The 12,931-nt window shown below is 42.7% G+C and overlaps 1 protein-coding gene across 7 annotated transcripts in view; it reads left to right on the top strand.

Moving 5' to 3' along the window:
- Positions 1-12,931, top strand: part of PUM2 (pumilio RNA binding family member 2) — a 4,949,642-nt gene that overhangs the window by 3,649,771 nt on the left and 1,286,940 nt on the right. For all 7 annotated transcript variants that reach the window (XM_044067594.1, XM_044067585.1, XM_044067551.1 and 4 more), the window contains exon 19: positions 5,178-5,303. In XM_044067594.1, coding sequence (XP_043923529.1) covers positions 5,178-5,303 — 126 coding nt within the window. The remainder of the gene's footprint in view (positions 1-5,177; positions 5,304-12,931) is intronic.

The raw sequence follows: 12,931 nt of genomic DNA, 5'->3' as shown, positions 1-12,931 counted from the left end.
CACTCGGACTTATCACAAGCAAACATGGAAAGTGGACGCCCTTTCATTCAGCTGGAAAGCCCATGCCTTACCTCCTCTGTCTCTCCTCTCCAAGGTACTCCTAAAGGTCAGACAAGAGAAGCCAAAAATGATACTGATTGCCCCAGATTGGCCACGCCAGCACTGGTACCCAATCCTAAAGAGCTTGTCTCAAGGCCCAGTCTGGACATTGCCTCTAATACCTCATTTGCTGACGCAACAGAACAATCAGATCCTGTACAGCCAACTCAGAACCCTAAATCTGGCTGCATGGCGGATAATGTAATCATTCATTACACACCTCTCTCTAAAGCATTTATGGATGTTATTTTGGAGGCCAGGAGGCCCAGCACCAGAAAATCTTATGCAGAAAAATGGAAGAGATTCTCTGCTTGGAACCAAGTGCAGGGAAATGACTCGCTTGAACCAGATATTCCTCAGATTTTGCAATACCTTTCTGAGATGCTGGACAAAGGCCTATCCTTCTCATCAATTAAGATCTGTGCCTCTGCTATTTCAGCTCATTTACAACCACGACCCACCTATTTTTCTCATCCACTGCTAAGACAGTTTCTCAGAAGGGCCAAAAACATAAGACCTCCAAGGAGAGCTCCAATACCTACATGGGACCTCAATTTTGTCTTGGAAAAACTCACAGTGCCTCCTTTTGAGCCAGCCAATACAGCAGTGATAAAATACTTGTCATGGAAAACCGCTCTTGTCCTAGCAATAACTTCAGCAAGAAGAGTCTCAGAGTTACAGGCACTAATGGCTGTGGAACCTTTTATTATTTTCCATCAGGACAGGGTTTCTCTAAGCACGAACCCCACATTTATGCCTAAGGTAGTGTCCAGCGTGGCTCTTAACCAAACCATACATTTGCCTACTTTTTATCCAAACCCACAGAATAAGGAGGAGAGACTTCTGCATACTTTGGACATACACAGACAGCTACGCTTTTGCTTGGACAAGACTAAAACCTTCAGAAAGACTGAACAACTCTTAGTGGCATATGCTGCAGGTTCCCAAGGAAAAGCCATTTCAAAGCAGACTATTTCAAAATGGATAGGCCACTGCATTCGTTTCTGCTATTCACAACATGGCAAATCAATGCCCAAGGCCATTATGCCGCATTCTACCAGAGCAGCAGCCACTTCAGCAGCCTTCCTCAGAGGAGTACCAACCAAGGATATTTTGGAGGCTGCAACATGGACTTCAGTGCACACTTTTACAAAGCACTACCATTTACCTCTCTACTCTAAATCCAGAGCAGGCTTTGCCACTGCAGTTCTGCAGGGCCTCATAGCCACTCCTTACACTGTTTAGGCCCAGCCACACAACCTCAGCTTTGGAATTCAACCCAAGTGTAATGACTGCAACAGTGAAACACGATGAACATAGTACAGTTGTGTACCTACCATAAATGTAGATGTTCGGGTGTATTCACTGTTGCAGTCCAGGTTACCCTCCCACCACCCCCCTTTTTTCTTTGCTGCAACTTATCTGTGCCTATCTATTCTATACAACCTATGTGGTGTATTTGCTTGTAGATGAAGGTTATGTGCATGCTTTTTTATGATCATAATTTTTACAGCCTACCCTTTTGGGGGCACCTCACATCTGGGGCAAGAAAAACTGAAATGGCGTCGGCTGCATCTTTTATACCCCTGGCGCACTGACGTCAGGGAAGAGGCGACAGCAACCAATGCCGGACCAGGACTTTGGAATTCAGGCCGACTGCGGGCTGCCTGCCAGCAGGATAACCCAAGTGTAATGACTGCAACAGTGAATACACTCGAACATCTACATTTATGGTAGGTACACAACTGTACTTTCTCTGCCTTGCCCTTTAGACTATCCACTGCACCAAGCATTCACAAAGTAAATAGCTCCAGTTATAGCTCATTCAAGGTACAGTGTCTCCACATTTTTTCATATTAAGATGCCTTGCTTATCTTGGCAGAGTCTTTTTCAAAGTGTGAGTAATCTCGGTCTTGAGTGAGAGATGAGAACATTCAAAAGTCTTTTGACTCCATCACACAGGATTGTATTCCAGGGGTGTCAGCTAGACACCTCGGTTCAAAGAGCTTTGGTTCCACAAGAAAAGAGCTATATCTAGATCTGTTTCAAGAGTTTTCCACTCAGACGTTGGCAACTACAAGGGAATACCTTAGAGTTTTTAGTCTCATTGCATGTATAATTCTCATGATACCCATGTAAGACTCTGCAGAGATGTACAGTTATATCTGAAGTCTGTCTGATCCTAGCACCAACACTGTCTTTCTAAATTCCAATTTTGGGATTTGTTAGAAGAGAAATCAGTTGGTTGAGACAGCAAATTTCCCTAAATCAAGGTCTGGCTACCCCCACTCCAAAGTAGTCAGTCACCAGAGACAATTCGGACTTTGCTTGGGGAGCAGTGTCAGGTTGGATAAACGTGCAAGATAATCTGGAACACCAAAGACAGGTGCAAGCATGTAATTACTAAAGAGATGCTTGCTGTAATCAAGAAAGTAAACTCTCTGAATCCAATTTGGTCTGCTGGATCTCTTCAAGTTCTCAAAGACAGTGCCACAGTTGTGTGGTACATCATGAAGTAAGGGGGAACTGGGTCTCACCCCTGTGCGCACTAGCCATGTAGCTTGGATATAGCTTTACAGCACAGTCTCACTCTACGGGCATCTTACTTCTGTCAGAGAAAAATTGTGTGTTAGACAAAGCTGAGCAGGTCTTTCAAGATTTAATCCATCTGTGGGGAATTCCTCAAGTATAACTCCATACCTCTTCTCTGAACAATCAGCTGGCAAGATTCTTCTCCAGGACTCCATGCAAGAAGCCTTTGAAGACAAATGCTTTTTCTGCTTCCCGTATACTTCTCCGCCTTTTCCACTGATATCCAGGGTATTTCTGAAGATCAGGAGTTTCGCAAGATCATTGTGGTGACTTCCTTCTGGCCCTGGCAGTTGTGATTCTCCTTTCTTTTGGACATACCCAGGGACAATTACTGCAAGCGTCCTCACAGACTGGGTCTACTCACACAAGAACAGAGGTGTTTGATAACCCCAACCCTAGTAAACATCAGTTGACTACCTGGATGATAGGGCCTTAATTCTGTTTAGACACCTGTTTACTGAGAACATGCAACAGGTGTTAATTGAGGCAAGAAAGCCTCCTACGTGAAAATTATATAGCAGTAAATGAAAAAGGTTTTATAATTAATGCCAGCAACATAAACCAGCATTCATTCAGGGCTAGTATTATGGTTTTACACTATTTGTGTGAGTTGTTATCCTATTGCCTTTCTTACTACTCTGTCAAAGTTAATTTATTAGCCATTTCACCATGCCTAGCGATGGATCCTCATCTTTCAGTGCATTCTCATGTCAAGATGTTTTTGAAAGCAGTTTTGCATCAAATCCTGCTAAGAAAAACAGTGGCTCGTCTTTGATATCTTAGTTTTGTGTTAGAGAAGCTAACACTTTTCACCAATTGAACTAGCTAACTTGAGCTTTTTACCATGGAAATTAGTTTTACTAATTGCTCTGGCCTCTACACGAAGGGCATCTGAGTTTCAAGCTTTTATGGTGAAGTCAACCCTATCTGATTTTCCACACGGACACGGTTTCTTTGAGAACTAATTTTTCTTTTATGCTTAATGTGGTACCCAAGTTTAGTTTAAGCCAAGCAGTCCATCTCCCAGTTTTCTTTCCTGAACCTCAAAGTGACTGAAAAAGAATACTTCATACCTTGGATATCCATGGACAGCTCAGATACTGTCTTGATAGAATTAACTCTTTCAGATCTTCATATCAGTTGACCATTTCTTGTGAAGTTAAGAAGGTACAACCTTTGTCAAAACAGACGGTTTCCAAATGGTTGTCTAAGGCTATTTACCTTTTGCTATACTCATCAAAATGAAAGTATTCCATGCAGGGTCAAGCCCCACTGAACCAGGACCTTGGCTTTATCTGTGTTTTTTGGAAAGGGTTACATTTTAGAAGTATTCTAAAAGGTGCAACTTGGTCCTCTGTGCATACTTATACAAAGCACTGTGATTACTGCTGCAGTAGCCGCTCCCTGCCTCCACCACCCTTGATTTTTGGTGTGTTGTTTATGCTATGATGTGGATATTTGTTTGTTGGTTTGTTTATTTATTTTCTAGCATTGTCCTTTCAGGACTTGGCTTCTCTCTGTTGTCAGGAAAGCCCTGAAGGGCATTACTTACAAACTTGTCTGCTCAACCCAAGCTGCCTGACAGTTTGGATATGTGGAACATCCCCTAAAGCTTTGGAAGATAGCCAGCTGTTATATCCTTCACGGGATACAACCTATAGGGTTAAAGCTACTGCCGCAGTGATCATTCGAACATTTACTGTTACTGCAAGTTTACTTAGACAACTGTGCTTTCCTCAGTGTTCTTATAGATGAAAGCTACATGTTAAAGATGTCTATCAATGAAGATGTATTAAGTTGGAAGAGAAGGGCAAAACAGTAGTCAAACAGTTGTTCTATTGCCACCACCTTCCTTTAATATTCTTCAAGTTGTTGAAGTTATCTGTCAATGCATTACTGTGGAATTTGCAGTAGTCAGTCAGGTGGCTCTAATTTTTGTCACTGTTTCTGAAGTTCAGTTGGCTGGAGCTTTGTAATGCATTTAAAACATAGGGCTGTTTTCAGTCTTCACCTGCCGAGATCCTTTATAGCTTCTTGCAGAATCCTCATGTATTCTGTGTTAGAAACTAGTCCTAGTGCCTCACCTTCTTATCCTTACTTTGCTTGTAGTCATACCCATGTGTCTAGTTCCATCAGATTTGCTTTTATTTTGGCTTTGACACCAGTTGTCAGTTTTGAGTCTTAAGTAGTATTCAGAGAATTATTGGATATATTTCATGTAGGGGAAGTAAATATTCTCACTCTTCAAGCAGAATTATTAATTTTAACTAGGTAAACTTAAGATGCTAAACAGTTTGGTTTTGTGGGATGTGATTCTGTTGGGTATATTTGTTATGCCAAACCATCCACAAAGAAATGTGTATTTTTAAAAAAATACAGTGAAGCAGATACATTTAAATAGTTAGCTTTTAAAAAATAATAAAAATAAAATAAAAAAATTTAAAAGTGAGAATTACTTAATGTATTTAATTGTATGTTTTTGCTAGGTTCTTATTCTCTCTACTCATCCCTATGGCTGCAGAGTGATTCAGAGAATATTGGAACACTGTACAGCTGAGCAGACGCTGCCCATTCTGGAAGAATTGCACCAGCATACAGAACAGTTGGTACAGGTTAGTTTTTTTTTGGGTTGAAGTCTGGGTGCATGGCTGTTGAATTATTGTGGAGTGTACCAGACTTGAATGTTTTGTTAGCAGAAAATCGTCATTGTCCATAATTGTTTTTTTTTTGTGTGTGTGTGTGTGTGGGGGGGGGGGGGGGGGGCAGAAGCCCTGCCAAAGAACTGACTTCATGCTTATGTTTTTCCACCACTCCACATTTAATCATAACTGTGCCAAAGCACTGTGGGAGAGGGCTTTGCATTTCTTGTCAACTCAAGTGGCAGATGGCAAAGAGGCTTAAGGTTGTGAGCTGCAGTACTGACACAGAATTTAATTTCCTCTGCCTTCACTTTTCTACTGTGTGAACTAGAGCTAGTCACTTATCCAGACAGTGCTTTGAGCAACTGGGAAGTTGGGTTAGGCTCCTCAGTGGTCCTCTGGACTGCAAGCCTTGTAATGACCTATGCGTATGTCAGCTTAGTGTAATGCTTATAATGCAGTTTTTGCTCGTAGACCACTGTACAACACTCCTAATGTTCTTCTTGTTTCACTGTTGCAGTCATCACATTTGGGTTATCTGCTTGCAGTAGCCCACAGTCAGCCTGAATAACAAAGTCTTGGGTGCTGCGTCAGTTGCTGTCCCTTCTTCCATGACATCAGGTAGTCAGGGGTATAAAACATGCAGCCGATGCCATTACATCAGTCTTTCTTGCCGTGTGGTGCCCGAAGCAGAAGTAGTTTGCAAGTGCCGGTCAGCAGACTCCTGAAATTTTCGTTTTCGAGTTTCAGAACTGAAGTCTTCAACTAAAAGCTGAGTACCCCCTTACGGAAACTTTTTCTTGCTCTAAACCGATGTCAGTAAAAGTAAATAATTGCATTACTTGTGGAAAGCAAATACCTCATAAAGATTTTCATTCGTACTGTATTCCTTGCCTAGGCCCTGACCACGACGTTCCTCACTGTCAGTTTTGTGCCTTGTTTAAACCACGAACTACCTGTCATCGGTATATTTTCGCTGCTAAATATTTTGGAGCTCGGTTCAGTTATCCTGATATGTCTTCGGTAAGCCATCCGACTACCGACATTCCGAAAAAACGCAAAGATAAAGACAGAGACAGGCCGCCTAGGTCCAAAGCTGTCAACGACGCTTCTCCTAAGCCAGCCGCCAGTTCGCTGGTACTCAGTGAGGCACTTTCGCAGCCCCTGATACCCGCTACTTCAGATTCGCAGGCCCCTACTGAGACCCGTTCGGAGTCCGGTATGCCGCGAGAGACTTCAACTGTGGAACCTGCAGATGTCTGTACCTTGGATGGGTCCGGAGCCACTGTGCAGGCACCGGCTTCTGAGGGTGTATTCAGGCCTAAAAAACAAATGATAAGAATGGCTGAAGACCTTATTACTTTAATCAGGGGAAGCCAGCCTTCCCCCTCTAAGAGACCTAGGACTGAGTTTGCTTATGATACTTCTGACCAGGATTCTGAATTTTCTGTTTCCTCTGATGACCAGGATTTACCCTTATGGGCGGCACAGTGGTGCAGCGGTTAATGTTGTTGCCTCACAGCAAGAGGTTCTCCAGTTCGATTCTCGGCTGGGGTGCCTTCTGTGTGGAGTTTGCATGTTCTCCCTGTGTTCGCGTGGGTTTCCTCCGGGTACTCTGGTTTCCTCCCACATTCCAAAGACATGCATCTGGAGCGTTTCTCCCCGGGCCTCCGCTGAAAACAGGCTCTGTGGAACCTAGTCGGACATTCCCGGTCAACAAATGTTAAATAAATAAATAAATCTACTTATGAGGATTCTGATGCTGAGGACTCTATTCCCATGCTGAGGACTCTATTCCCTCTGCTTCCCCCTCAGAGGATTTCTCTTTTGGTGAAACCTTGCATACTCTCAGGGAGCATTTTCGTTGGGAAAGTCAGGATTGCTCTGATTCTAAAAAGAGGCTTAGGGATTTCTTACTCCCAAGAAATTTGCATAGCATATTTCCAGCATTGAACAATAATTTCATAATCAAGACCTAAATGATTTACACTGTTGACATTTGGCAGTCATCTGCGACACCGAACCTGGTGCTGACTGTCCTCAAAACCACAAAGTCCTCCACTTCTTCAATGGTCTGTAGTGCCTTCCCTCTGCTGCTTCCTCCTGGAATAACTTCCCACCTACACAGGAATGGGGTTGTGTCCTGACCAAATATATTAAACGTGGCGGATGGCTGGTTTGAAAGTTGGGAGCTATTATTAACTCCTCAAGTGATGTTGACAGTGTCTATGTATTAGCACACCTGTACTTGGGAATTCCATGAGGGCCTTCAGAACCACCGCAACACCCATTGCCATAGTCAGTTGTGGCTGCTGCTGTATGGGACGTTACATATAACATATCCTGCACAGGCCTTTAGCCATACCTCCTGTACTAGACATTGTTGATGATGACTTTTCTGAATCTAGCCTGGCCACTGACTCTCTACCTCCTGCTCCCAGGAAACCTGATAGATATTACAGGGTCCCTGACTCTCTCAAGTTCCTTTTTAAAAATCCTACTGCGGATCCTGAGACCATTTCCCAGGGACCCAAAGGGCATTAAAGCTACTACCTCCTCTAATAGAGACTCCGGGGCACTGGATAGATGGGGTAAGAAGGTATACACTTCTGCAACTTTGGCCGTTAGGGCCTTAAACTGCCAGTTTCATATGTTAAAGTATCAGCAGCATATTATTGGATTGCTTAAACAGAAAATGATGATGATTCCTAATTGTGCTGAAAGTAAGGATTTACAGGATTTACTGCATTCAGCTGAGCAAGTTGGAAAACATACTTTGCAATGTGGTTTTGATTCATTAGAGGCATCTTGCAGGGCTGCTGTGACTGGGTCTGTACTTAGAAGTCATGCTTGGCTTAAGGAGCAATCCTTGCCAGATCATGTTAAAGTGAAATTACTGGATGCTCCCTTAAACCAGGACCGCCTGTTTGGCAACAAGGCAGACGTTTTTCTTAAAAAGATGGAGGAAAAAGCTAAATCAATGCAAACTGTTAAAGATTTTTTTACAAGTGCAACCTCCAAGGTTTAGTAGGCATTGGCCTTCCAAGAATTGGTTCTTTCCTGCCTCTTCCAGACCTTCTCAGTCCAAACCCAGATCCAGCAGAGCTCCCAGGCTTCAGTCCCAGGGTACACACAGGACTAAGCAGTGGGGGGCCTCCACTTCCAAATCTGGGAGTAATAAAACTCCCCCCTATGGCAAACTGTCTCAATGACTTATTTTTAAAACTTCCAAGCACTTCTCAACTGACTGCCCCTTTGGGGAGAAAGACTGCTCTTCATGCAAAGAACTGGGAACTTATTACCCAGGACAAATGGGTTTTAAATATAGTGTCCCAGGGATACAGATTTCACTTCCACACGTTACCAACACCAAGCGGGTGGCCAGATCTACCCCCAAATCAGTGGACAGAGGCCCAAAACCAAGTACTTTTCTCTCTTGGGGGCTATTCAGTTGGTACCAGAAGAGGAAAAGGGATAAGTTTCTACTCAGGACTTTCCTGGTACCCAGAAAAGACAATTCATGGCGTCCTATCCTGGACCTGTCTACTCTAAACACCTTTTTGGTGATTCCAAAATTCAAGATGCTGACTCTTCACCAGTTGATCCCTATGCTAGGCAAAGACACCTGGTTGGCAACACTAGATTTAAAGGAAGCATACCTGCACATCCCAATCAGGGAATCTTCTCTGCACTGCCCTTTGGCTTATCTACTGTGCCCAGGGTATTCACAAAGTGCCTAGCTCCAGTTATTGCATTTTGCAGGCAAAGAAATATTCAAGTATACCCATACCTGGATGATTGTATAATTCAGTCAGAAAGCCAGGACATACTTTTGAATCATCTGGCTTTTGTACAAAGGGTGCTAACTTGTCTGGGGTACACCATAAACGAAAATAAATCACACCTGGTACCCTGTTAACAAATTATATTCCTGAGAGTAGGCTTGAATACAACTTCCCAGATGGCTTTCCTCACGCCAGAGAAACAAATTCATTTGACCACCTACTTCAAACAAGTGGCCACAAAAACCCTGCTATCTGCAAGGCAAATACTACAAGCCTTGGGGTTCATGGCCTCCTGCATTCTTCTAATTCCATATGCAAGACTGCATATGAGGAAACTACAGTGGTATCTAAAAAGCCTATGGTGTCAACATTCTCAGGATCTAGAAGCAATGATTCCTGTCATACCTTGCCTATGCCTAGAGTTCCTTTGGTGGGCAGAAGCCTGCCACCAAAGACGAACTAAGCAGAAACCTCATGGACCCACACGAGTGGAAACTGGAACCAAGGATTTTCACCATGTTGACAAGCAAATGGGGGAGCCCAGATATAGACCTGTTTGCCTCCCCCCAGAACTATCAATTGGACAAATTCTGCACAAGGACTCACAACAAACAAACTTGGAAAGTGGATGCTTTGTCCTTCAGCTGGAAAAACCTTTCAGTTGATGCCTTTCCTCCTGTGCCTCTGCTCTCCAAAATACTACTAAAGATCAAGCAAGCCAAACCAAGGACGATTTTGGTTGCACCAGACTGGCCACACCAACAATGGTACCCCCTCTTGCGCAGTGTGTCACTGTTGGCCCCGTGGCACCTGTCTCAGACTCCTACCCTATTGTCTCAGCAGGAGAACCAGATTCTGCGCCCTCAGCTTCAAACACTGAACCTAGCAACTTGGCTAATTACCTAATCTCTCTGTTACCATCCCTCAGTGAACCAGTGATGGATATCATTTTAGAGGCAAGGAGGCCTGGTACTAGAAAATCTTATGCGGAAAAATGGAAAAGATTCTGTGCCTGGAACCAATCTCAAGGGATGAGCACAGCAGTGCCCAATTTACCTCAGATTTTACAGTACTTAACTGAGATGCTTCCCAAGGCAAGGGCTGTCTTTCTCCTCCATCAAAATTCACGCCTCAGCCATTTCAGTTTATTATAACTCAGAACTTCCCCTCTTCTCTCATCCACTGCTCATGCAGTTCCTCAGAGTGGCCAAAAATGTCCGACCATCCAGGAGAGCTCCAACTCCAGCCTGGGACCTTGACTTTGTACTGGAAAAACTCACTCTTCCTCCTTTCGAGCCAGCTGCTACTGCAGACTTATAATTCTTTTCTTGGAAAACAGCTTTCCTTTTAGCAATCGCTTCAGCAAGAAGGGTATCTGAATTACAGGCCCTTATGGCAGTGGAGCCCATCATCATCTTTCATGCAGACAGGGTGTCCCTCAGGACCAATCCCTCCTTCATGCCCAAGGTAATATCCAGTTTGGCCCTTAATCAGTCCATTCATTTGACAACCTTCTTTCCTAATCCACAGAACAAAGGGGAACGGATACTGCACTCCTTAGATGTGCACAGATAACTTAAGATTCTACTTGGACAGGACTAAACCTCAAAGGAAATCTGAACAACTGCTGGTGGCATTTGCTGCAGGGGCAGAGGGGAAGGCTATTTCACAGCAAACCATTTCCAAATGGATAGGCCATTGCATTAATTTCTCCTACAAGCACCATGGAAAACCTATCCCACAGGGGATCAGACCCACTCAACCAAGGCTGCATCTATCTCTACAGCCTTTCTCAGAGGCGTCCCTACCAGGGACATCCTAGAAGCTGCTACCTGGAGTTCTGTACGTACTTTCACCAAGCATTACCATCTGCCAGTTTTCTCTAAATCCAGAGCTGGCTTTGCCATTGCAGTCTTGCAGGGCCTTATAGCTGGTCCTAACGCTATCTAAATTCCTCCTCTCATCCTTGGCTTTGGGAATCTACCCAAATGTGATGACTGCAACAGTGAAACACGAAGAGCATAGTACAGTTGTGTACACTTACCATAAATGTAGATGTTCGAGTGTTATTCACTGTTGCAGTTCTGGTTACCTTCCCTCCAGCCCCCTTACTTTTTTTGGCTATACCTCTACTCTCCTTTAATATGCTCAAAAGCTTTTTGTTGTATTTGCTTTTTTGTTGGAGGTATAACTTTGTATATTTAATGATTTAATTGCTTCCCATTAGGGGGGCACCTGATATCTGGGGCAGGAAAAACTGATTTAATGGCGTCGGCTGCATGCTTTATAAGAAGGTACAGCAACCAACGCAAGACCCAAGACTTTGTTATTCAGGCTGACTGAGGGCTACTGCAAGCAGATAACCCAAATGTGATGACTGCAACATTGAACACACACTAACATCTACATTTATGGTAAGTGTACACATCTGTACTTTTCCTCATTATGCAATAAATTTAGCTGATAACAAAAATCTACACATTTTAATTCCAACAGGATCAAACTAGTAACCAAGTTGAAATAGCACTGTATTTGAGAATAGCGTGTTTTTCATTTAAGGCAAAAGAGTGATCAATCAATTGATGCTGCTGCCCCCACAACCCTTGCTTCTCCAATTTGATTTCCTGCTGTAGTCAGTGTCCGCTTGTCCTCGCTGTGTTGTGTAGATTTTCTCCAGGTACTGCAATTTTCCTTCCACATCTCAGATGTACTTATAGGTGATTGGTTCTAAATTCATAAAGGTGTGTATATTTGTGCAGGAATGTGGGTATATGCATGCACATATGTTCAAGCATTCAATCTGCAATGGACTAGTGGTCCTACCTAGGATTTGTTTCTTTGCCTTATGCCTAGTGAGTGACAGGTTATGCCACAACTCCACTGCAGCCCCCATGCAGGATAAATTGGGCGTCAGAAAATGATTACATGTTTTTGCTTTACCTGTCATGAGTTTGGAGCTCACTGACTGTGTATATAAGACAATAAGTCATATGAATTCATTTTCTAGTCAGGGTAAATTTTTGTTTCTAAAACAGTAGCTTGTGTGATGGTGTTTGAAGTTGGTGTTTATTGATGTTTGCCATTTGTGAGGTATGCGAACACACCAACAGTGAAAGTTCATCGACATGAAAGTTCCATGTCAGTGTTTGAAGTCTGTGCTGTTTATTCATCCACAATTTTACATGTGTATCATGCCATGATAATCATTTCATTAGAAAATAAAGCAAACCTTTTGGTCAAATTTTACACCATATTTCAGTCTCCATATAATATTGCAAACAATAATAGTGGTGTAAATAAACGAGCCCTCCAACAACACAACCAAAATGTAAAAAAGCAGGAGGTGGCACCAGACCATGGCAAATAAAATCATAAACATTTAATGACAAGAAAAAGCAATGGTGAGTGCTTTCTCAGCCAAAAGCTGCTTCATCAGACAACAAATTCAGTTCATTTACTACTATTTAAACTAATGTTATGCAATGGAATAATCAACCGAATTAAACATTTAAATAGCATCTAGGAACACCATATTACATAACATTCTCAAACGTAACATAAAAATATATATTATAATTTATTATAATAATATGTAAATAGTCACTTAAAATATATGTTTAATTGGTTTGATCATTCCATTGGATAACATTAGTTTAAATAGGAAATTAAATGAATTTGTTGTTTGATGAAGCAGCTTTTAGCTGCGAAAGCACTCACCAATGCTTTTTCTTGTCATTAAATGTTTATGATTTTATTTGCCATGGTCTGGTGCCGCCTTTAGCTGTATTGGTAAATGTTTGTTTTCCAGGTCAAATT

The sequence above is a fragment of the Protopterus annectens genome, chromosome 1.part0, assembly GCF_019279795.1.
Source record: "Protopterus annectens isolate FY-2018-M chromosome 1.part0, PAN1.0, whole genome shotgun sequence".
Lineage (NCBI taxonomy): Eukaryota > Metazoa > Chordata > Ceratodontiformes > Protopteridae > Protopterus > Protopterus annectens.
This window is presented reverse-complemented; position numbering and strand designations above follow the sequence as displayed.